Here is a 23,846-nt window from a genome sequence, read left to right as displayed (position 1 = left end):
AAATTGTCATTATTTTGCTACCATCCTAAATAAAATTCTTCATGAGTCCAGGTGGGTTAGAAATTATATTCACCGGGACACCTGGCTGGCTCAGTTGGTGGAGCATGAGACTCTTGATCTCGGGGTTGTAAGTTCAAGCCCCATGTTGGGTGTAGGGATTACTTAAAAATTTTTTTTACTTAAAATTTAAAAAGAAAGAAATTATATTCACCTAGAAATGTGTTAATGTTGTTCCTCTGTTTGACATTTCATGTTATAGATGACGCTGGATTTTAGGCATTCAGAAAGTCCTGAGATTGACAGCTATTATGACTATTATGACTGCCCACATGACCCTGGACAAATGACCTAATCTCACTGTGCTTCAGTTCCTTTATCTGTAAAATGGGAAAAATAACAGCACCTAGTTTGCGAGTTGTTACAATTGAATAAATGAATGAATGAATGAAAAGCATGTAGAATGATCCTGGGCACATAGCAGGCCTTCAATAAACATTAGCTAGCTATGTCATAAAGTTCAAAGGTCTTTAGACATTTAAACATCTTAAGAGGCAAAGAAATACAAAATCCAATCAATGATTTGGAAACGAAGTTTGCAGATTTCCATCAACAGAGGGAAGAATTGGGTAATGATAGGACTCAGTTCCAAGGATATGGACCAAAGCAGTCATAAGAGCTCTGAGATGACCCCACACAGTAGGTCTTGAGATAAGCATCTACACATAGTCCTTCCATCAGGGTCATGGACGAGGACCCAGCATATAGATCTCGGGTCATTATGCAACATCAAACAGTTGAGTAAGTAGCCTCAAAAATTGCTCAAATGACCTGATGATTTCCCTAGTGAGTAAGTACTTTTTACTCCCCAGGACGACTTACAGAAATGTAAAAAGAACAAATACCGAAGTGTTAATATTTGTATGTTAACGTGGTTTTGCTATTATAGCCTTATAATGTTAGTGTGAACTTGGGTTATTAGAATAACAGATTACCTTGTGATTCCAATTTAAAATACATAATTGAGGGGCGCCTGGGTGGCTCAGTCGTTAAGCGTCTGCCTTTGGCTCAGGTCATGATCCCAGGGTCCTGGGATCGAGCCCCCCATCGGGCTCCCTGCTCGGCGGGAAGCCTGCTTCTCCCTCTCCCACTCCCCCTGCTTGTGTTCCCTCTCTCGCTGTGTCTCTCTCTGTCAAATAAATAAAATCTTTAAAAAAATAAAAAATAAAAAAAATAAAATACATAATTGAGGGGCTCCTGGCTGGCTCAGTCAGAGGAGTGTGCAACTGTTGATCTCGAGGTCATGAGTTTGAGCCCCACAGTGGGGATAGAGATTACTAAAAAAATAAATAAATAAATAGGGGCACCTGGCTCAGGTCATGATCTCAGGGTCCTGGGATCCAGCCCCATGTTGGGCTTCCCGCTCAGCAGGGAATCTGCTTGTCTCCTTCTGCTCTACCCCCTCAGCCCCTCCAACCCCCTCACACACGTGCGTGCATGCTCTCTCTCTAATAAAATAAATAAAATCTTTAAAAATAAATAAATAAATAAATAAATAAATAAATAAAATATATAATTGAATGATTGATCTGAACTTAAGATTTTACTCTTTCTTTTTTTTTTTAAATGAACTTTTTTTTTTTTTTTTTTAAGATTTTATTTATTTGCGAGGGAGAGAATGAGAGACAGAGAGCATGAGAGGGAGGAGGGTCAGAGGGAGAAGCAGACTCCCTGCTGAGCAGGGAGCCCGGTGTGGGACTCGATCCCGGGACTCCAGGATCATGACCTGAGCCGAAGGCAGTCGCTTAACCAACTGAGCCACCCAGGCGCCCAAGATTTTACTCTTTCATACATTATACTGGGACAGCTCATCAAACTTCAAAGACACCGTATCTATAATCTAAATGTGTTAAACTTATAAAAATCACTTAAGTTACTTGACAAAATTTGTCAGCTAATTATACTTAGGAAGTTGAGAAAATATACTATATGTGATGGATAATGCAATAGGAAAAATTTACAGGAGTTTATGTTTGCAAATGAGACCAAAATTGATCCAAAGCCTCCCGAGAAGTGATTGCTAAAATTTGCTAGACCTATAATTAAAATAATAAATTATTTAAGCTGCAATTAAGAGCTTAAGGACGAACTAGGATTTTTCTCTTTATGTATAACTGTAACAAATTGAATAGTAATTTTTAAAACCTAAGCAAACCCCTAAATAATCTTCTCTGCACATAAAAATTACTTTTTAAAATACTTTTTTGGGGTGCCTGGGTGGCTCAGTCGGTTAAGCGTCTGCCTCCGCCTCAGGTCATGATCTCAGGGTCCTGGGATTGAGCCCCACATCGGGCTCCCTGCTCTGCGGGGAGTCTGCTTCTCCCTCTCCCTCTGCCCCTCTTCCCAACTCACACGTGCCCCCATGTGCTCTCTCTCTCTCAAATAAATGAATAAAATCTTTAATAAAATAAAATACTTTTTTAATTGAAATATAGTTGACACACAATGTGACATAAGTTTCAGGTGACAACACAGCAGTTTGACGACTCTATACGTTCTGCCATGCTTACCACAAGCGTAGCTCCCGTCTGTTACCCACAAAAACTACTTTTAAGGGCATCAAAAAATATTCACATTAATGTTTATATGTGTGTATGGGTTTGAGATTATTTGGGACAGTCTTTTTTTTTTGAGGGATAAGACAGTTTAATTTAGAAATAAGCTTTGGACAGCCTCCCAATCGGAGGGGAGCCTAAGGGCCCACCCGTGGAGAGAAAAGCCCTCATGGAGGGTAAGGCCCCCAGGTAGGGAGGGAACAGCCCAGGAGCTGCTTCCAACAGTACCAAGAAGCAAGAATATGCTGGGGGTGGGGGGAGGCACCGGGGTGGCTCAGTCTTTAAGCGTCTGCCTTTGGCTCAGGTCATGATCCCAGGGTCCTGGGATCGAGCCCCACGTCGGGCTCCCTGCTCGGCGGGAAGCCTGCTTCTCCCTCTCCCACTCCCCCTGCTTGCGTTCCCTCTCTCGCTGTGTCTCTCTCTGTCAAATAAAGTCTTAAAAAAAAAAAAAATATGCTCAGGGGCCATGCTAATCTTCTCTGTATCGTTCCAATGTTAGTGTATGTGCTGCCGAAGCGAGCTGGAAACAGTCTTGTCACCTCTCATTTCTGTCTGTTTGGGGCCAAGAATAGGACAAATTCCCAGCAGGCCCCTGGGCTGACCTCCCAGCCCCCTTCAATTCACACAGGAACTGGGCACGGGTCACGACTCTTCAGGCAGTATGCACCCATCACCAGCCACGGGTCACACAGAACCTGGAAGACAGAAGTGTCCCCAGCCCTTATGGGACTAAGGGTGTGGCTCACAGTGTTCCCCAGAGGGATGGCCCATCTTGGTGTGAGAAGCAGCAATGTGCAGACGTGTCCCAGAGTCGGGGGCTGGGGTTGTGCCAAGGATCCTGCTCCCTCCATGGCTCAGAACATGAAGATCAGGGGCGCCTGGGCGGCTCAGTGAATTAAGCGTCTGTCTTCAGCTCAGGTCATGATCCCAGGGTCCTGGGATCCAGCACTGGGCTCCCTGCTCAGCGGGGAGTCTGCTTCTCCCTCTCCCTCTGCTGCTCCCCCTGCTTGTGCTTTCTTGAATGCTCTCTCTGTCAAATAAATAAAATCTTTTAAAAAAATAAAATAAAATAACTACATAATCAGGCTGACATAACTCTTTTGTCCTCAGGTTGTGGCCTGCCTGCTCACCTGAGAACACCACACCACTGGAAAACCCCTCTCGGCAATGTCTGGGAGGCCCACGTGTGTCCCCAAGCCCTGGGGACCCACTCCCCTCCCACGGGATCTGGGCTGCTTGGCTGGCACGGCACTCTCTGGCACGTTCTCAGCTGTCCATGCATCTTGGAGGCAGAACTCAACGAATCCATTAGAAGAATTCTTTCTAATTAACCCCTAGAAGTTTATGTTTTCAGACAGTCCCAGAACTGCCATGTCACAGTAAGATTTTGATCTTTATTATCACTCATCCTAAGGACTCCCTCAGGACCCCAGGGAAGGAGACAAAGGTGATGTGACACTAGAGAGGCTCACGTCCAGGCTGGTCCTCACTGTGAGCAGAAGCAGGGGACTGAGGCCAGGATCTGGGAGAGCAGGCGGTCAGCAGCCCCGCTTCTCTGGCCCCCGTGCTGGCCCACTGCGCCCGCCCGGGCAGGGACCACACTGCTTGACAGAGCTGACAGAATAGAACCAAAAGAAGCACCAGCCCCTTGCCTCACCCCCTCTCAGATGCAGCCACCTGGCATCCACCTGTCCCATTGCCCCAACCGCTCCTTGCCTCGAAAAAGAATCTGGGAAATTAACACCCCCCCTTCCCCAACAACTGAGAAGTATTTGAAAAAGTTTCCCAGCATAACAGGAAGAGCAGGAAGAGGACAAGTTTGCACAGAGCTGGCTGCAGTCTGCTGGGAGATAAAAGAGAAGGCTCTTCTCATCTGTTTTGCATTCTCTAGAAGAGGGAGGGGTCATCAGGGCCCCCGGGGCTCACATGAGCCAGAATCATTCCTGATTTTATTTGTAATTGCTTAGGAGTCAGTTCCCCCCAACCGTGGCCTTGACCCTCCCCCACAACAGTTCTGTGACCTTGCTGGGAGCCACCAGCCTCCACAAGCCAGATTGCTATCCAAGAGAGAAACAAATCATTGTATTTTGGGGTATCTTTGTACAGAAGCTTAACATTTGCCCAAACTAAGTAGCATAACGGGGGAACGGTTTCCTCCCCCTTGTCCGCCTTTCTGTTGGAGGGTACCCAGGCTTGGAGATTCTAGAGATAGCTCTTTCCATGTCTATTTGTAGCCTCTGCCTCCCTGGATGTACGTCGAGGAGGCTGGGTGGTGGCAGATTTGAGAAGCGGCCACCACTTGGCACTCGGGACCTCACCAACAACCCAAGCAAGGCTTTGCCTCTGTGGCAAGCTCACTGTGATGGGTCCTTTTTCCTCTTGCAATGAGTTTTCTCCTGGAGCTTCCTTGCTGCACTCAGAACAAAGACCGATCTCTCCTTCATGGCTGTAAGGTCTGCATGTGGAGTCCCTGCCTTCCTCAAAAACCTCAGCCTTCTAACCACTCCATTCCAGCCCCACTGTCTTCCTTCTCTCCCTCAGATATGCCAAGTGTGTCCCTACCTCGGGGCCTTTGCACTTGCTGCTTCTTCTGTTTGGAAAGCACCTCTCCCAGATCTATGCAGCTGCCCCCTTTTCCTCATCAGGTCTTACTTAGATGTGGCTCTTCAAAAGGCCTGCCTTGACCACCCTAGCTGAGCACCCCACCCGCACACTCTGTTCCTCTCTACCCTGTGACCTGATTTAGTCTTTTTATGACACAACTCTGGCCTGATAAATCATCTCCTCGTCCTGTGTGCTTATTGTCTGTCTGGTACCCTCATAAGAATCTAGGCTTCTTGAGGGCAGGGGTCTGTCTGTCTTTTCTCTGCCACATTCCCAGCACCTAGGTGCTAGGCTCATAGTTGGTGCCCAGTAGGTATCAGGTGACTGACTACCCAGTGTCAGGAAGGTCCCTGCCCTCAGAGAGCTCAGGCTTTACCGGATTTGACGAGGGACCAAACAGAAGTCTCCTGTGTTCTTGAAACTCTGCAAATCCTCAAATGGGGCAAACGAAGGCTGGCTAGTTCTACCTGGAAGGCCAGATATGGGTTCATATAGAAGGACTCCCCAGAACTGAGTTTTGAAAGATATGTAGGTGCTTCCCAGGTGAACCAAAGGTGCAAAGGTGTAAAAAAAAAATAGGGACTATTCAGGAAACAGTGGACAGACCAAAGGAAGGGTTGTGCAGGATGGAGGGAAGGGAGCAGAGACCAGCAGGAGGGGCCCCTCCACCAAGAGAAAGAACTTGGGTTTCCTTCTAGAGACAGCAACTGGCTACCGTGAGGGTTTTTTCCCTGTTGATATTTTGGCTCCTTCCTGTGTTGAAGAGTCTTAAACAGAGGGATGACTTGGTCAGAACTGCATTTCCAAAAGATCGCTCTGCCAAAATTGGAGTTCCCTGTGTCCCTTGCCCAATTATGACCGTATTCAGGCATATTTCCAAAAGACTCTACTGCCCTCTTTCTAAAAATAGTTAGTTTTTCTTTGGGGGCACAGAAGTTTGCGGCACGATCTTTCAGAAAGAACTATACATGTTTCAATTCCTTGAGACTTATATCGTCACCTGACTGCATGTCTTCAGCTTTTTTGGTCCGGTTTCGAAAGTCAAATTACATCACATGGCAGAGCTCATGGGGTAGTAGGAGGAAATAGAGGGTGTCTGATGGACTAGAACTTACGCTTTGTTCAGCTCAGCTCTGCATCTCTCATGTTTGGATAGAAACCCAGCATCTGCAACAGTGAGGTGGAATAGTACTAGTATCTGGCCACTAAGATTGTTTTGAGGTTTAAGTCAGTTAATATCGTGTATCAAGCACTTGGAAGAGTCCCTGACAGATGATGAGCACTATATAAAGTGTTTGGTGTTCTCTCTGACCAACACAGATTCGATTTCTAGAGTTGACAAAATAAACTGAGTTTCAGTGGAAGAAAAACATGTAAGTATATACACTGTGTGTGTGTGTCCATTGCCCTTTAGCTATGAGCCAGCCTGGGGCATATACATACTTCCACTCCCACTCTCACAGACCTACTATGTGCCCAACAGAGTTCCAGGTGACATACATGTGTTATCTCGTTATTTGCACAGTAAACCTGCAAGATAGGAATGATTACCCCCATTTTACAGATGAAGAACACTGAGGCGCAGAGAGGTTGACAACTAAAAGTTGCACAGTTCAAACTGCACCTGTTTGCGCCTTCATCCCTCCCTGCACCTCAGTACCTAGAGGACACAAATCCCATCCTTTCCATCCTTGCATTCCCAAAGCCCATCAAGGGGGTACCCAGTGAGTGTTTGCTGGGTCTGTAGCCCTGTATATGTTATATAAACATTACTCTTGAAAAGTTACTCTTGAAAGCCCTTTCAATGGTCTGTTTATGTATCCAAAACATATTTATTGAACACCTACTATGTGCAGGGCCCTGACCTAGCGCTGGAGATAAAATGCCCCAGATGGGCAAAATCCCCGTCCCCGTGGAGTTTGGAGTCTAGTGAGGTACTAGCTCTATGGTTAATATCACATCAGATAGTGTTAAAGGCCAGGGAGAAACAACAAGGTGACTAAGGGAATAGAGAATGACAGGCACTACTTTAGATAAGGAGGTCAGAGCATACCTTTCTGCAGAAGTGAAATTTGAGCAGAGCTTGAAAGAAGTGAGGAAACAAGACATGTGCCCATCAGGAGAAAATGTGAGTGTTCCAGGCCAAGGGAAAAGCAAGTGTCAAGGCCCTGGGGTGGGAATAAGCTTGGAGTTTGCAGAGCCCGTAAAGTGAAATATACATGGTATTGTAGCTCAGCCCTTCACAGCGATATCTGCGGGCTACCTAGATCCCCGGGGGGGGGGGGATCCCCTTTGTCAAATCCTCACTCCCCCCCCCCACCCAGAGACCTAGGTGCCATGTGCTTTTCCTTCCAACAACCAGCACCTGCGCCTCTCCTTCTGACCTCCCCAGGATACTAAAGCCACTTTGCACACTGAGGTAGAAAGCAAGAAGTGCCTGGAAATTGACATCTGCCCTCCTGACACCTTCTCCCTGCAGCCTTTAGCCAGTGCCTGGAGGTGGGGGACAAGTATGGAGGAGTGGCTTTCATTCCAGAGCTCCCCTGCAGGATCAGGCTGGGCCAGCCACTCCTGACAGCATCTGAGATGACCCCCTCTGTTCTCTGCTTGGCTTCTCTCCTTTACTGTCCTGTTTCACCCACTCCCTTAGCATCCTCATGGAAGCGCATCCCTGCTAAGTCATTGACTACCTGAAACAAACATATAATGGGTAGTATTGCGGAACATAGTAAGGAACACATCTGTAGAATGTTTTCTGTTTTTAAATGATGGCAACAAATACATAGATTTGGCTGTGTTGAGTTAAATGCACATAAGATGATACCTCCACTGTATTGTATCCCCCAGTCCAGCCCTCTGGGACTGGAAGGCCTATGGCCTGTGGCTCTGAGCTCAAAGCACTGCCTTTTGGCATCAGGGAGGGGATGGTCCACTCTGGGAAGTGAACTTGGATCGATCTTCAGAGAGACAGGAGCTAAAGATATTTTTTTCCAATTCTAAGTTTCATCAAATGATGAAAACTGAGGAGAGGGTTGTAGGAACCCTCAATGTACAGCTGCCCCGTCAAAAGTCTGAGTAATCCAGACTCGCTATCAGTGCCTGAAGTGGGGAGTCTTGCGGGATCTGTGCTAACTCCGGATGCTAAGGTGTCAATTGGACCAAAACATTGGACATCCAGTTGGTGTCTAGAGAGCTGAAAATCCGGTTGTCAGTGTGAGGAGCAAACCCACACACTGGGTGTCAGAAGTGCTGTGAAAAGAGTATCAGATCAAGGACTCCCTTTGATGAACTCAAAGTCCGCTGGTTAGGGATCTTAATCACATCGCAAAAGCCCTTACCTTTTCACTTAACCTGATCATGGGAGAAAAATCCAGCTCATTGCAAGTGCCATCCTCATTCAGGGGAGGGGGTTATGCAGGACCAGCACAGGGGCCGGGGGAGGGGGCACAGGGAAGCAGGAATCTCCAGGGCCTTGAATCCTGCCAAATCTGACTGACAGCGTGCCGAGTTGTGTAACTTCCAAGGCTGGGCCTCAGGAGGCCTTGCAGTGTTCTTCACCTCCTCATATGGCTCTGGCAGCCCTGTAAGGAAGCCTGCACTGGACTGCTGAATCGTGGGAGGCCACGAGGAGAGCGAGGCCCAGCCAATACCCAGGACTAAGCCCCCTGACATGTGAGTCAACTCTGGCCATGTCTCTGATTGCAACCCCATGAAGGACCCGAAGCAAGACCAGGTAAAAACAAAACAAAACACACATAAAACTGCCCAGCTGAGCCCAGGCAACCCACAGAATCATGAAAAATAGATTCTTGTGTATGAAGCCACCAAATGATGGTGTTTTGTAGCACAGGCTATAACTGAAATGCCCTCTCTCTGGGCAGCAACTCGCACAGTCCAGGAGATTAAACTTCTCCCTTTTGGTGTTGGACCAAATCTCAGAAGGACAGACTGTGGAAGAGGTACAGGGAACTTTCTCTCATAGAATAGAGATGATCTGTGAGGCACCCTCAGTGCCTCAGATGGTTGGGCGTCCGCCTTCTGCTCAGGTCATGATCCTGGGGTCCTGGGATCGAGCCCCACATTGGGCTACCCGCTCAGTGGGGAGTCTGCTTCTCCCTCTCCCTCTGCCCCTCCCTGCCTTGCTCATGCTCTCTCTCTCTCTCTTTCTCTCTCAGGTAAATAAATAAAATCTTTAAAAAAAAAGATGATCTGTGAGAGGTGGAAGGATTCGAGGTGGAAGGGACTTCCTCTCCTTAAAGCTCCGGCTGACCCCTCTACCTGGGCTGCCTTTCTCATTCTTCACTTGCAGGCAAATTCGTCTTCAGCTTCCAAGGCCCCAGTCAAATGACCCCACCTCTGAGAAGCCCTCCCAGCCTCCTCTCCTCCAGGTAGTGGGCTGCTCCCTTATCTAGTATGATGGTTCATTTGATTTGTCAGCTTGCTGGGCTCTGAGATGCCCAGATAGCTGGTAAAGATTATTTCTGGTGCGTCCGTGAGAGTGTTTCCAGAAGAGATTAGCATTTGAATCCATAAGCCATCCTTGCCAATGTGCCCTGTTATCTTGTATCCATTGTGGGCCTGAACAGAACAAAAAGGCAGAGGAATGGTGAATTCTTTATCTTCTCGAGCTGGGACATCTATCTTCTCCTGCCCTGGTTCTCTGCCTTTCCAATCAGGGCACTAACACCCGCCTCCTCATTCTTGGGCCCTACGCTACCAGCTTCCCTGGTTCTCCAGTTTGCAGACTTCTTGACCTTCATAACCACATGAGCCAATTCCTATAACAAATCTCCTCTTAATGTATTTCTGTATACACCCTAATGGTTCTGCTTCTCTGGAGAACTCTAATACATTTAGACTCCCAAAGCATCCTATACATACCTTTTGTGGTAGGCTGCATATGCCCCAGCCACCCAAGGATGTCCACATTCTAATCCTCAGAACCCATGAATATGATACCTTACATACGCTGTATAATATGTTACCCTAGGGTAAAAGGGACTTTGCGGATATGATTAAGGTAGGGATGTTGAGATGAGGAGATAATCCTCAATTATTCGGGTGAGCCCAATGTCATCACAAAGGTCCTTATTAGAAAGAAGCAGGAGGTAAGTCAGGGGAAGGCAAAAGTAAATATTGGAGTGATGCAGCGACGAGCCAAGGAATGTCAGCAGCTTCTAGAAGCTGGAAGAGGCAAGGAATGGATTCTCTTCTAGAGCCTCCAGAAGGAACCAGCCCTGGGGATATCTTGACTATAGCTCAGCGACGCTGATTTGAGATTTCTGACCTCCAGAACTTTAAGATAATAAGTCTGTGCTACTTAAAGCTATTAAGTGTGTGGTAATTTGTTACAGCAGCCATAGGAAATTACCACATGTTTATTCTAGCACTAGTCACACTATATGGCAGGTGCCTCTCTCACCTGAGAGTTCCTCAAGCCTGGGCCACCTTTGTTTAGGTGGCTTAACACAAAACCTTAAAAAGGGTCACAAAGGCTGCTGAGTGAACTAACACATGGATTTAATGTTTACCCATTTTATCTGACTGCTACCTCTCTCAGCCTGAACGCGCGCGCGCGCGCGCGCGCGCGCGCACACACACACACACACACACACAGCTCATCTGCCCATTCACCCTGATCGTCCCCAGGAAGGCAGCTCTATTCTTAGACCAAAGCCCACTTTGGGCTGGCCAGCAAATAGCTATTTTTCAAGAGCATGTTGATTTTAAGGAAGGTGAGGGGGATTTCTCCCAAGATGATAATTGGACAAATCTGCATAAATGCAGAGATGAGAAGCAGCAATTTTGATGCAGTCGATTTGAAACCACAAGAATTGGTATTACGGTACAGAAATGTAAAAATCCTCTTTTCTAATAAACAAGTGATGAAAGCAAGAGACGACCCTGATCCTCACCACATCCCCATTCCTCTCCACCTCCATCTCAGCCCCACCACAGCCACGAAAATGGTGGCAAAATTTCCAATTAATGACACCAAGAGAGGTTTGCTTTTTTTCATTAAGGGAGAAAAGCAGAACCCAGACGGTGTGATTCATAAGATTCCATTTTGTTAAAAAGAAATAAAAAATATATATACTATGTATATACAATGTATACATACGCATACATACATGTGTTTGTATAGACGGAGAACAGGCTGGAAGAGGATTCATGAAGATATTAACAATGATTTGATGGAGATTATGGACAGTCGGGTTTTGTTTTGTTTTTTTAATTTACAAAGAACAAGACCGTTGGGGTAATAAAGAATAAAGTTTAAATAATTCAAAGGAAAAGAAATGGAGCGTTTTGTGTGGCGGGGCTATTTTGTGTCCATTCCGGGACAGCCAGGTCTCCCAGTGTCTCCTCACACCCGAAGCTGGGGGCTGGTCTCCCTGTGAGCAATGGCGGAACCACTAAAGGAACTGCACGCAGCCGAAGCTTGCCGAGGCCAGGGGGCCTGGGAATCAGAAAACATATAGACAAGGTCATGTGGGTGGTGTCTGCCAAATGACCCAAGGATGACCCACTCGGGCCTAATCTGGGGTGCCAGGAACCCATCTCACCCCACAGCCTCTCTGTCCCTCCTCTCGCCGCCGCATAGTCCTGGCTGCGATCTTCAACCCGCCTCCAGGGTGAAGGCAGGTGCCGCCCAAGACCCCAGCCCGCCAAAGAACAGATGCACAGGATCCTCCCGGCCTTCCTCCACCCCAATACACCGCCCCCACCCCTCTCCCTGCGGTGGAGTTTTTGTTTTAATTCATCTGAACTGGTTACAAAACCACACTCCCACGAATACATAAATAATGGATTGGGGAGGGGGAGGGCAATGTTTTAAAGAAATTCCCGCAGGGCCTGGCAAGGCAACAGCAAATGCATTTCTGCTGTATCATATTTAACTGTTTGCAAACTTCTGCTGGGAGGATGCGCAGCAGCTGCAGAGACTCCATCGTCTTTCCCCTGCTGGGGCCTAGGGAGACTTGCAAGGGGGAGGTGTTAAAAGGAGGGAGAGGTTGTCAGCTATCGGGGGCCGGGAAGATGGAAAAGGGAGTAAGAAACTGTTTGTTAGACTGCACTGCGCCCGACCAGGCTTCCCGCAAGCCAAGCATCCACCCGGCTCCGGGCCCGGACTCCCGCCGCCAGGCGAGGCCCCTTTAAGAGCCAGCGCGCGCCCCCGCCCCGCGAGCGCTCACTTTCCCTAGCAACCGCCCCGGGGGAGGGGGTGGTCCTGGCAACGGCGCGCCTGCCCCGAGGGGTCACGTGACGGCCCGCAGCTGGAACACGAGCGCGCGCCCCGCCGCGCGCCCGCCCGCCGGGGCCTGTGCGCTGCGGCGCGTGCGCGAGCGGTGCAGCACCGGTCGCGGGAGCAGGGAGTATTATGGGCTGTGGGTGCCGCTGAGCAAGATGGAGCTGTCTGCAGTGGGCGAGCGGGTCTTCGCGGCCGAATCCATCATCAAACGGCGGATCCGAAAGGTGAGCCGCCTCCCGAGGCGGGACGTCTTGCCCCGGAGCCGGTGTCCGGGTCCGCGGCCCATCAGGGCGAAGCGGTCCCGCTAACACGGGCTCTCTCGTCCACCCCCGCGCCGCCGCCTCCTCGCGTCCCCGCATCCTCCCCACCCCCACTCTCCCCTTTTTTTCTTCTCTGTTTTTCAGGGACGCATCGAGTACCTGGTGAAATGGAAGGGGTGGGCCATCAAGTAAGTGCCGGTGGGGTCCAGGGGCGAGGGGGGAGGGGAGGCAGCGGACACCGGGGCCTTTTTTTCCCTTGGTGGTGGTGGGGGGGGAGCGTGCACGTTCGGTGCCTCGCATGTGCCTCTGCCTGTTAGGTTTTCATTTTTATTTTGTGCATGTGTGACTCGGCAGGTACAGCACTTGGGAGCCCGAGGAGAACATCCTGGACTCGCGGCTCATTGCAGCCTTCGAGCAGAAGTGAGTTTGGGGAGCTGGCAGGGGCGGCGGGGCCAAGGCTCGGCTGGGGCGCCGCGCGGGGAAGCGGGGGAAGCGGGAGAGCCGGGGAGGGCAGCGCGGAGTGGGGCCCTGGAAGGGGCTCTTTTTAACCTTTGGCGTTTCTCGGCCGCAGGGAGAGGGAGCGTGAGCTGTATGGGCCCAAGAAGAGGGGACCCAAACCCAAAACTTTCCTCCTGAAGGTAACCTGGCCCAGCCCCAGCAGCCCCGTCTCGGGCCCCTAGCCCTGGCGCAGCACGGGGCCTGCAAGGGAGGGACAGATCCTCGGCTGCCCAGGCAGGCGGACCTTTCCAGAGGGGCCCCAGCTGGGCAGGGGGTGGTTGTGAGCCCCCGACCGAGCCCCTGGCAGCCGGCCCTGGCCAGCTCCAGCTTCAGCAAGAGGGGCCTGGGAGTGGGGAGTGAGGGAGGAGGATAATCCTCGCTGACAAAACCAGGGTCTGGGCAGGCCAGCCGGGCTCCAGCATGGGGGTGGATGAGGCAGGTGGGGGCTGTCCACCTGAGGGGGTGGCAGGGAGGTTACTTCTGCACATCGGATGAGGAGAAACCCTCATCTCCCCCAGCCTTGAGCTGGTAGGGCTCTGCCTGGAATTAGAATCCATGGGGAGAGTAAATGTGGTTTTCCTCACAGCTGGGAACAGGAGAAGCATTTGGGGGCCACCTGCCTCCCCACCCCCAGCTTCCTTCTCTCTGTTAGGATTTGTTCTGCATGCCTCCCCTCCTCACTGGGGAATGCAACTTGAATTTGACCTTAGATCACTTCACTTTGAGTTTATCACCTGGCCTGGGCCTCTGGCTTCCCCCCACCCCTGGCTGTTTCTGGAGGTTCTAATGAGAATGGGGTGTGGGGGAGTGGAAGCATAAACACATTAGCCTTGGCAAGGGAGGGAGACCTAGCCCCAGAGGAAGCCATCTTAGAGGTTTTGGGGGGTTAATTTTTCTTAGTGAGAAAGAACAGAGTCGGAGAGGGAAGGTGAGATGACCCTAGGAGACAGGCAAGACTGCAGGCGGGCCTCCGTGGGACACCACCGTTGGCCCAATAGTGCTGAAGTTGCCTTGGGGCCCCTTCCCACCCTGGCAGCCTGTGACTTGGTGGCAAATGGCACGGGAAGGCCAGGGAAGAGACTGTGCAGAATGCACAGCCTCAGCATCTCCGGTTTTTGCAAAAGGCTCAAAGCCCGGTGAGGGTGGGGTGGGCCGGGCCTCTCCAGCCCCACCCCCACCCCAAAAAGTCTTTCACTTAAAGCCGACGTGAAAGAACCGTTGGTTTCCAGAATTACGTATTTCCGTGACTCCTGTTCCCAACCGCCACACGTTAGGGGATCCATGGAGGAGCACCCTTAACCCTTGATGCTTCTTAGGAGGAGGGGTGGGGCGGAGCAGCTGGAGGGCGGGTGGGCAGTGTGACAGCCTCTCAGCGCAGCTGGAGCACCCTCTAGCGGTCAAGTGAGTAATGACCGTGAGCTTGGATTCACGAAATGCCTTTTTTTTTTTTCCCTTGATGGCTCTAACTTCTGAGCTGGCTCTGGGCCTAACACAGTGCTGAGCCCTCACGTGGATTATCTCCTTTAATCCTCTCAACAACCCTATGAAGGAGTATTATTCCCATTACCCAGATGAAAAAATCAAGGCCCAGAGAGGGGAGGTGACTTAACGTGAGGTCCCACCACCCAGCTTCCTGGCTTCATTCTGGCTCCTTCTCCTCACCCTGTCCCTCAGACAGTACATACATCCGGTTGAGGGGACAAGGTGGACACACCCAGGAAACGATGAAGGCTGCAGAGGTGGTGGGGCAGGGGGTGGAGAGGCAGCTGAGAGGACCTGAGCCTTACGAGAGTGATGTGGATGTTTGCCAGGGGTGGTGGAGACCAGCTGGGTCTGAGCCCATGGCTCTGAGTCACTGAGGCGGTGTATGTAGTAAACCAATTATTCTCGGCCCTTACTTTCTGCCCGGAACTGTTCTGAAGGGAAACAGGAGCCCATGAGGTAGGTTGTGATTTAGCCCCATTTTACACCTAGAAAAACGGAGGCCAGGGAGGTTGTGGAACTGGCCCCTGGTCACAGAGAGTCAGCTGTAGAATCCAGGTGTTTGATCTTCTGTGCTCTTGTCTGTGGTACACGCCAGCCCCTCAGAGCCGTGCCTCTCACCGCGTCAGAGTGCAGTAAACACGCTGGCTGTGGTTGGCTATTTAATTCACAGGCTGACCCGGGTCCCACCTTCACAGAATTCTCAGCCTGCGGAGGGGAGAGGAGGAGGAAGGGTAAACCAGTCTTTAAAAAAAAAAAAAAATTATGTATATTTAGAAGCTATGAAGTAAGAAATGTTTCTCATAAAAAGTTTGGAAACTGTGCGTTAGTAAAAGATTATTGCTCACCAGCGCCCTGTCCCTCACGCCCATGGAGAGAGAAATCTAGTCTCTCTCGAGTACTTGCTGTGTGCCTGGCGCTGGGCTGAGCAGGTAGCATATATTATCTGATGGTATATATGGCCCACCGAGCTAGAGTTTTGTCCCAGGTCTGAGGTTTATACCCACTTTTGCCACGCCTCAGGGTCCTTCACCCCTGGACTTGGGCAGAGCCATGACGACAGAGGTCTGGGAGCTCAGGCGACATGCTGATGGCATGAACACTAACACCCTGGAGGGGGGGCGAGTCAGAAAGAGTGGAGATTCCCCTAAGCTCCCTTGGGGATGAACCTGCCAAAGGCCCTGCTTGCCATGCCGAGGAAGGCTGGCTGTCTCCTGCCTTTGTTTGAGAAGGGATGTGAGGGAACGGGGCCCTGGCTCCGCTGGCCGGTGCCCAGGAGGAGTGGGCAGCCCTGGCATGGGGCACGTGGGGGTGCTGCCACCTAGTGCTCAAACGGATTGTTGGCCACGCAGCCCCAGGAGACCCCCTCCCAGCGGGGCCAGGGGGGCCACTTAGCGTTAAAAGCGTGTTTCCACCACCTTCTAAAGACCTCCTCCCTAATTCAGCAAATAAGTCCACCGACACCGCTTCAGGGGATTGTGCTCAGATATAATCTAGTTTTGTCTGAGGGGCACACAGGCCACCTCTCAGGGACTGGTTAAGCATCTAGTGCTGGGGGGCGGGGGGGACGTGGGGAGACCCCAAACCACAGATCCCACTCTCGGGGACCTCACAGACTGACCGTGGGAGTGTGCCCTCCCCCTTGGCCACCACTGTCTCATCCGGATTGAGGTAGACAGCGCCTGGCGAGTCTCCCCCACCAGGAGCGAGGATGTGTGTAGATGCCCGATCAACCATTGCTTTTAGTCCCTTGACCACCGCATCCTCTCACCGCTGGGCTCTCTGCCTCCCCCGCTGGTCTTAGCGGCGCCCCTGAGGCAGGCCACCAGAGCCTCTGTGGCTGCCTCAAGCACTACTGGCTCGGAGAGGACCAGGCCTCCCTCCTACTAAGGCTTCATCCTCCAGGGTAGGCCTGTGCCCCTAAGCTGTGCTCCGCTAGGCCCTATCCGTCCTTTATTACATTGAATCACCCAACATCCTCACTGCCCGCCTCGTCTTTCCCAGGGAGGGCAGCCCCTGGCGGGGAGGCTGTGTGTGTTTGGAGTCGTAGCTCCAAGTGGTTGGCTTGTGACTCTAGTATTTTGTTAGTGAAGGAAGGACTGGCCATGGAGGACGGTTTATATGGCCTTGTGAGTCCCCTGCCCTGAACACCGGGGGGTTTTCCGATGTCACACCTGGGAGCGCAGCTGAGCCCAGGAGCCTGGGACAGGTTCCCTGGCTGCCCACAGGCCTGCTCAACTATCCTGCCCTCCCCCCACCCAGGCCATCCCAGCATGGATATGAAGTTGGTCCATCCCCACCAGACCCTTGTCTCACTGGGGTGGATTCCAACCTAGGCTTTAGGTGTTGGCTTTGGAATCTGTTGGCACTGATTTGCTCAGCCCCAGGCCTTGAGCCAGATCCTGGGCAGACGTGAATCAGACCCAAGAGGGGAAGTGGAGGGGGCCGGGAGCGTACAGGAGGGGCTGAGAGGGCCAAGGGGCTGTCTTGGCCAGAGGTGCCGACCAGCCAGGGAGGCAAATCCAAGCTGGAGGTGCAGCCTGTTCAAAAGCAGAGAGCGCAGAGCCTTTGAGACTCTGCAAGTAGGTCAATGGCGCTGGGGTGTGGGGTGGAGCAGGGAGGGGCCTCCCTCTTCCTTCTGTCACCAAGAATTGGTCCGTGGAGGAGTGCCAGGCTAGGCTGGGATCCTTCACAGAGCAGAGTTGGTCAGGGGCTTCTGAGCAAAGAGTCGTTCCTTCCATGCAGTGTCCTCATTGCTGACGCTTCTCGTTGTCAGCCAGGATAGCTGCCATCTGTCCCAGGGGCCCACGGCCATCAAAAGTAGCGGGTCTTAGAGTCCCGCTTGGGCGCTTCGCTTCACCTGTCTGAACCCATTTCCTTTTATCTCTTAAGACGGGGTTGGGAGCACAGCGGATTCTCCGAGATGCTCTCAGGATGGTTTAATGAGACAGGACTTGTGGGTGGGTGGCGCAGGGGCATCCGGAGGAGGTCAGCAGGAAGCTGAGCCTCCGCTCACCCCCTCCCTCCACCCCTCAGGCGCGGGCCCAGGCTGAGGCCCTCCGCATCAGCGATGTGCACTTCTCTGTCAAGCCGAGCGCCAGCGCCTCTTCACCCAAGCTGCACTCCAGCGCGGCCGTGCACCGGCTCAAGAAGGACATCCGCCGCTGCCACCGCATGTCCCGCCGCCCCCTGCCCCGCCCTGACCCCCAGGGTGGCAGCCCTGGCCTGCGCCCCCCCATCTCACCTTTCTCTGAGACGGTGCGCATCATCAATCGCAAGGTAAAGCCTCGGGAGCCCAAGCGAAACCGCATCATCCTCAACCTGAAGGTGATCGACAAGGGCACGGGCGGAGGTGGCACCGGGCAGGGGGCCGGAGCCCTCGCTCGCCCCAAAGTCCCCTCGAGGAACCGCGTCATCGGCAAGAGCAAGAAGTTCAGTGAGAGCATCCTGCGCACCCAGATCCGCCACATGAAGTTCGGCACCTTCGCGCTGTACAATAAGCCCCCGCCCGGCCCTCTGCCTCCGCAGCCAGTGGGCAAGGCCGACGCTGCGGCCTCCCCGGGCCCCGGGCTGCTCCTGGCCGCCCCCACTGCCCCCTACGACGCCCGCAGCTCCAGCTCCTCCGGCTGTCCCTCCCCAGCACCGCAGTCCTCCTCCGATCCTGATGACGCGCCCCCCAAGCTGCTCCCTGAGACCCTGAGCCCAGCTGCTCCCGACTGGCGTGAGCCCGAAGTGCTTGACCTGTCCATCCCTCCCGAGGCCGCGGCCGCCAGCAAGCGGGTGCCCCCCGACGTCCCTGCTGCCGTGGGCCCGGCGCTGCCCACAGCCCCCGAGCCTGAAGCTGGGGACTGGCGCCCTGAGATGTCACCCTGCTCCAACGTGGTGGTCACCGACGTCACCAGCAACCTTCTGACAGTCACTATCAAGGAATTCTGCAACCCTGAGGATTTCGAGAAGGTGGCTGCTGGGGTAGCAGGTGCCACTGGGGGTGGTGGCAGCAGTGGGGTGAGCAAGTGAGGGGGCTCCAAGGAGGGGGGGCTTGGGGGGGCCCTCCTGCCCAAAGTCCTACTTTTGCTCCCGCACCCGCCCCTGCCCTCAGACACCTCTGCCGTGCTTTGCTTGTTTCAGATGGCTCGGTGTTGCCCCCCGGGATGGGGCTGGGCAGTTGGAGCCCCCCAAAGCCCAGTGGGAGCAGCAGTCCTGGAACGGGTTAGGGCTGGGGTGGGGCGAGGGCACTTGCAAGTCTTCCCTCTTGCCCCTTGGCACCCTCCCTGCCCGTGTATGGTGGGGCCTGCTGGGTGGCTCCCCGGGAGCCCCCGAACCTTGGGTTCAGCTGCCTCCTCCGCATCCCACTCTGTCTCTCCCCAGCTTGCTTCCAGCTCTCGCACACAGCATCTGATTTCTCGGTGCTAACCGGGCAGCTGTGGGCCCCTTAGGAGACCCCCTCCCGGCGGGCGCGCTGCCCCTTTCCTCCCCCACCCGGACGCCTGGGCAGGAGGGCCAGGGATGACAAAGCCCAGTCAGAGGTTGAGGTGAGGCCGGCCGCGGCCCCTCCCTCCACGTCAGGGAGGGTGGCAGGAGCGGGGCCAGAGGCCTGGCTCTTCCCGCAAACTTCAGCACCTGACCCAAGCAGGTCCCCTTAGGCTCCACCCCGCCCCGGCTCCCTCCTCAACCCCATCTCAGAGGTGGGAGGGGCCGGCAGGGCCCTTCAGTTCTCGACCAAAGGTGCTACAAGAACCTGCTGTGGAAACTTCCAGCTGGCGTGCGCACCTGCCGCCCCACGGCGTGTTTGTGCGTGTGCCCGGATGTGCACGGGGCGCGGGCTTTCCAGGCGGCTCTGTTGAGGGTTCCTCAGAATGGGGTTGTCCAAGGCCCGACCTTCCCTTGCCCGGACCTGGCGCGGGTCCGAGGAGTTTGCTGTGGAGCCCCCAGCCCCGCAGTGCTGGGGTGCGCGCCCCCACGCCGTCCTGTCCCGGGCGGTCCGCTCAACCAGCCAGGCCTTTGCTGCGGACATGGCCCGGCGGGGACTGAGGTGGAGACGGGAGGCCCCACCCCGGCCTTGCCCTTCCTTCCTCCCCTGCGTCTGGGGGAAGGAGGAAGCCTGGAAAACACTCCCGGGGGGGGCTCCAGCCTCTCCCCCCCTCTTCGCTTCTGATCGCTGAGGCTTCTCTCACCGCGCAGTCTGCTCGAAGCAGCCGGAGGCTCCAGAGCCCAGGGCAGCTTTCCTTCTCTCTCTTGCCAGGGAGCTAGGGTGTCCATGCCGGTGGCAGAGACCAGGACCCCTGCTTCAGGCCGGGCCCTGGGAGGGCGGGCAGGCCAAAGGGGGTGACCAAAGAGGGGGCTTGTGCTCCCCAGGAGAGGGAGGGCATGCGGGACTGGGGCGCTGTGGGGGCCGCCCGCCCGGCCAGCCCTGGGTCTCAGTCTGGCCTGGGCGGTGTGGTCCTGAGCGGGGCTCGAGGGAGCTTCCGGGCGTGTGCGGTGATGGCGGAAGGGAGGAGGAGGCAGAAAGGGAATCCCGTTAGGTAACAGATGCCTTTGTCGGAAGTATGGGAGGACTCGCTCTTCCAGATCTCCCTGCCAGGGTGGCCCCTGGCCCTCCGCACCCCCGGATGTAGAACAAGGGCCCTCACAGGGTTTGGGGGGCTGGCACTCCTAGACCCCTCCCCAGCCTGCCCTTTGTGTTGGCTCTGTGGCCGTCCAAGTGCCAATTGGCTTCCCCCCCAAATAAGGGCTGGTATTTCTCCTCTGTCCTTAGAGGGGATTTCCCCCCGACCCCTCACCCCAGGTGAGTGACCACCTGGGTGCCAGTTACAGGTGTTTTCCAGAGACCATAGAAATGTGTTTTCCTGAGAGTCCGTGTCATTCGTGACTTTTTTTGTAAAGAAGTTGTGTTTTCAGAGGTGATTTTATGACAGGAAAGTGAAAGAATTAGTTTTGCAAAAAAACAAAAAACAAAAAAAGAGGAAAAAAAAAAGAAATAGAAAAAAATATTGTGGGATTCCTATGGGGTCGGGGTGGGAGTGGGGGGGAGAGAAAGAGATATTTAAAGAAAAACTAGTACCGCAGTGATTGCACAGGTAAGGTGGCGATGTTAGGAACGGGGATGGAGGCCTAGGCCCGGCTGGTGGGGTCCCTGGGGTCTGGCCGACTGCTCTCTCTCCTTGGCCTGAGGCAGGGGGCGGCCTCCCTCCTGTCCTGGGCCCAGCCCCCACGCCTACCCTCCTTCAAAGGGAAGGATGACCGCTGGTCCCAAGGGAACTAGCCAGAGCTGCAGGGGCCAGGCGAATGGAGCTGAGATTTGGGGGGAGTGGGGGGGGGGTGAGCGGGAGTCCCACTGTTGCATCCTTGGTCACTTTGTCCAGGAAAGCTGGTGAGTAGATACAGTTGGGTTTCTCGCTCTCTTCCACTCATTTGCCAGCTTGTCCGGTCATCTGGTCCCTCCCTCCCTGTCACCCCGAAGACCGTGACACCCCTGAGCTTCCCTGTCCAGGTAGGGGATACAGGCCTCAGAAAGGCAGGAGCTGTAGGTTCTGGGAGAATCTTAGGTGGTGACCCTAAGGGATTGGGGGTGCCCGTGGGGAGAAGAGAATGCCTAGCCCTTCTCTTTCCACAGGTGGGTTGCTGCCCCTGACCCTCAGCCGTGCGGCCCCACCCCATCTCAGCACACGCGGGGGCACACATGCACACTGCTTCGAGGTGGGCGCCTCCCCTGGGAGGCCCAGGTGGGCACAGGGTCAAGAGCAGGTGGAGCTTTCCTTACCTCTCTCCCAGGGTGGCTCTGAGCGGGGACCCATAATCCCCCCACACACACTTGCACGAATCAGCCTCCTCTGGGCCCTTCCTCTCCCCTTGCTGCTTTTCCGTTTGCCTAATTACCAAGCAGAGTTGCATTCTGGTTTGCTTTACTTTTATATGTGAAATACCCCCAAAGCCCAATCTCCCATATTCAATATCGGTTGGGGCATTGGTCCTCTCCCCTTAATGTCACCCCTTCCCCACCCATGTGCCATAGGAAGCAGGTGAGGTCTGATGTCCAGTTTGAGATGGGAAGTTGGGACACCTCCCTGTCTCATTCCCCTCTCTGACCGTCAGTGTGCCCTTCTGTGAAATGGGTGTATTGGGCTCAAGGCCTCTTCATAAAGCACTGCTGGTGTCCAGACAGCTGCTGAGGATTCAGTGCTGGTGGAGGTCGCTGGCGCTGGGACCTCTAGCCTCCCACAGCCCCCTCTCATTCTTGCCTTGCAAAGGGGTCTGGGGCAAAATGAACACCATCCTTCCCCTGCTCTGGAAAGAAGTGATGATTGAGGTCCAACCTCAGTGAGAGGTGGGCAGAGTAGGAGGGATCACCCCATTGAAAAGACCAGGAAACTGGGGCTCTGGGAGGCAAAGCTGCTTCGCTGGGGTGAAGAGCCCAGCTGCTCTGGCATTTTGGGAAAAGCCCCTTCAAAGGGGGTGGGGGAGCGGAGGCTGAAGCCACTGCAGAGCTGGCAGGTGCCCCCTCCACCCCTTTGCCAGGCAGTCCTGGGTGAGGGGTCAGCCCAGACGGAGGAAACAGGTCGGGGGTACTGGGCCATGACCAGCCCTTTTAGCCTCCATGGGGCCCAAGTGGACGCACCACCATTCCTAACTTTTGGGGTTTTATTGGTTGGTTGGGTTGGGTTGGGTTTTTTGGTCTTTTTGGTTTTTGTTTTTGTTTTGTTTTTGTTTTGTTTTTGCACTTGGCCCACGCCGGACAGTGGAGCCCCACACGGTCAGTTCCGCTTTCGGGCTCCCATGCACTAGCCCAAGGCAGCCTCTCGGGGGCTTGTATGGTTTAAGGAATCACTTTTAAAAAGAAAAGGAGAGTGTTTAAAGGTTTTCGTTTTTCTCAGTCTGCATCTCCTCTCAGATTCAGAAAGGAGTTTAGGGGCTAACACTCCAGGAGAGGGTCTCCCTAGCCTGACTCCATCTTGCTGACAGTCACCAAGATGCCGAAATAGGGGGACAGGCTGAGTGGGGACTGAGGACCCCACACCCCAGGCCTGTGGGGTCCCCCTACCTCGCCTTGAAGGAGTCGATAACCCACTCCAGCAGTGAGTGAGTGCCTACTGTATGCAGAGCTTCAGCTAGGCAAACAGGGCTGATGGTCTAACGGGACTCCTTGCAAGAGGCCAGGGTAGAAGGAACCAAGAGTTCTGGGGCCTGCCCCCGCTGTTGGGCGGAGTGCAGATGGACACTTTTTGTTTGTTTTAATTTAAAAACACAAAGGCCTAAAGAAATGTATCTTATAATTTTTTTAATTTTTGAAAAGCTCATTTAATGAATTGTGCACGAATGAATTCTATATATATAAAATATACGTATATAGCTCTATATTTGGGGAGGGGCGCTGTCTCTTTTTTCTCTTTTCTCATTTTAAAAATGAAGTGTTGTTGCCTTTGTCTGTGGCTCAACCATCCAGCTCCCAGCTGGCTAAACTTTGCATCCAGTGGTGACAGAGGGACCGAGTTGGGTTGGCAGGAGACCAGGAATGGAGCTGCCGCCCCAGCGTGGGGGTGGGTCCCCCAGGCCACCTGCCCCCTCCCAGGGGTTGCGGGTGTGGGTTTTGGTTCTGTTGTTCTGGATTCGGTTGTTTCTGGGCCGGGGGAGGGGGGTTTGTGCCGATTACTCTCGTCTTGTACGTTTAGTTCTGCTGCTCTTCAATGTTGTATCAATGCCAGGAAGGGGGAGTGAAAAGCCTCTTTTGCCCCCCAAATAAATTGTCACATTCCGAAGCTAAGGTCTGGCCCCTAGGGTGGGGATGTGTCAGTCTCATTTCTTCGGGCTGTGCGTGTGGTCCCTCCAAGCATCGGGCCAGCCTCGCCTGCTGCAGTGAGGAGGGGCGTGGCCTGTCCCTCCAGCTGTGGCCCGTTTCCAAGCTTGCTACCTCCCACCCTCTCCCCACCTCGCAGCCTGTAAGTGGGCTGAGTCGGAGGTAAGACTGAGGTGCTGCCAGGCAGGCGGGCGCCGGGGGGGGGGGGCGCCACTGCCCGCTCCCCACTTGGAATGGCAGCAGCTGCAGAGGAGGGGGCTTGGGGGACTGGGTCCCTAACAAGTTTCTCGCCGCAGAGCCTGGGAGAATGGGCTGGTGCAGAGAAACGTTTGTTCTCTGGGCGCTCGGGC

The 23,846-nt window shown here is 53.5% G+C and overlaps 1 protein-coding gene and 1 pseudogene across 1 annotated transcript; one reads left to right on the top strand and one right to left on the bottom strand.

The window, feature by feature from the left end:
• Positions 1-3,038: 3,038 nt before the first annotated feature.
• Positions 3,039-3,133, bottom strand: LOC118527036 (U6 spliceosomal RNA; annotated as a pseudogene).
• A 9,365-nt stretch (positions 3,134-12,498) lies between these two features.
• On the top strand, positions 12,499-23,463 carry CBX6 (chromobox 6). Its single transcript, XM_036078608.2, has 5 exons — positions 12,499-12,689; positions 12,870-12,913; positions 13,080-13,145; positions 13,297-13,363; positions 17,742-23,463. Exons 1-5 carry the CDS (start codon positions 12,621-12,623, stop codon positions 18,720-18,722), a joined length of 1,227 nt encoding a protein of 408 aa, XP_035934501.1. The 5' UTR covers positions 12,499-12,620; the 3' UTR covers positions 18,723-23,463.
• Positions 23,464-23,846: the final 383 nt, after the last annotated feature.

This window comes from Halichoerus grypus, chromosome 6 (assembly GCF_964656455.1).
Source record: "Halichoerus grypus chromosome 6, mHalGry1.hap1.1, whole genome shotgun sequence".
Lineage (NCBI taxonomy): Eukaryota > Metazoa > Chordata > Mammalia > Carnivora > Phocidae > Halichoerus > Halichoerus grypus.
This window is presented reverse-complemented; position numbering and strand designations above follow the sequence as displayed.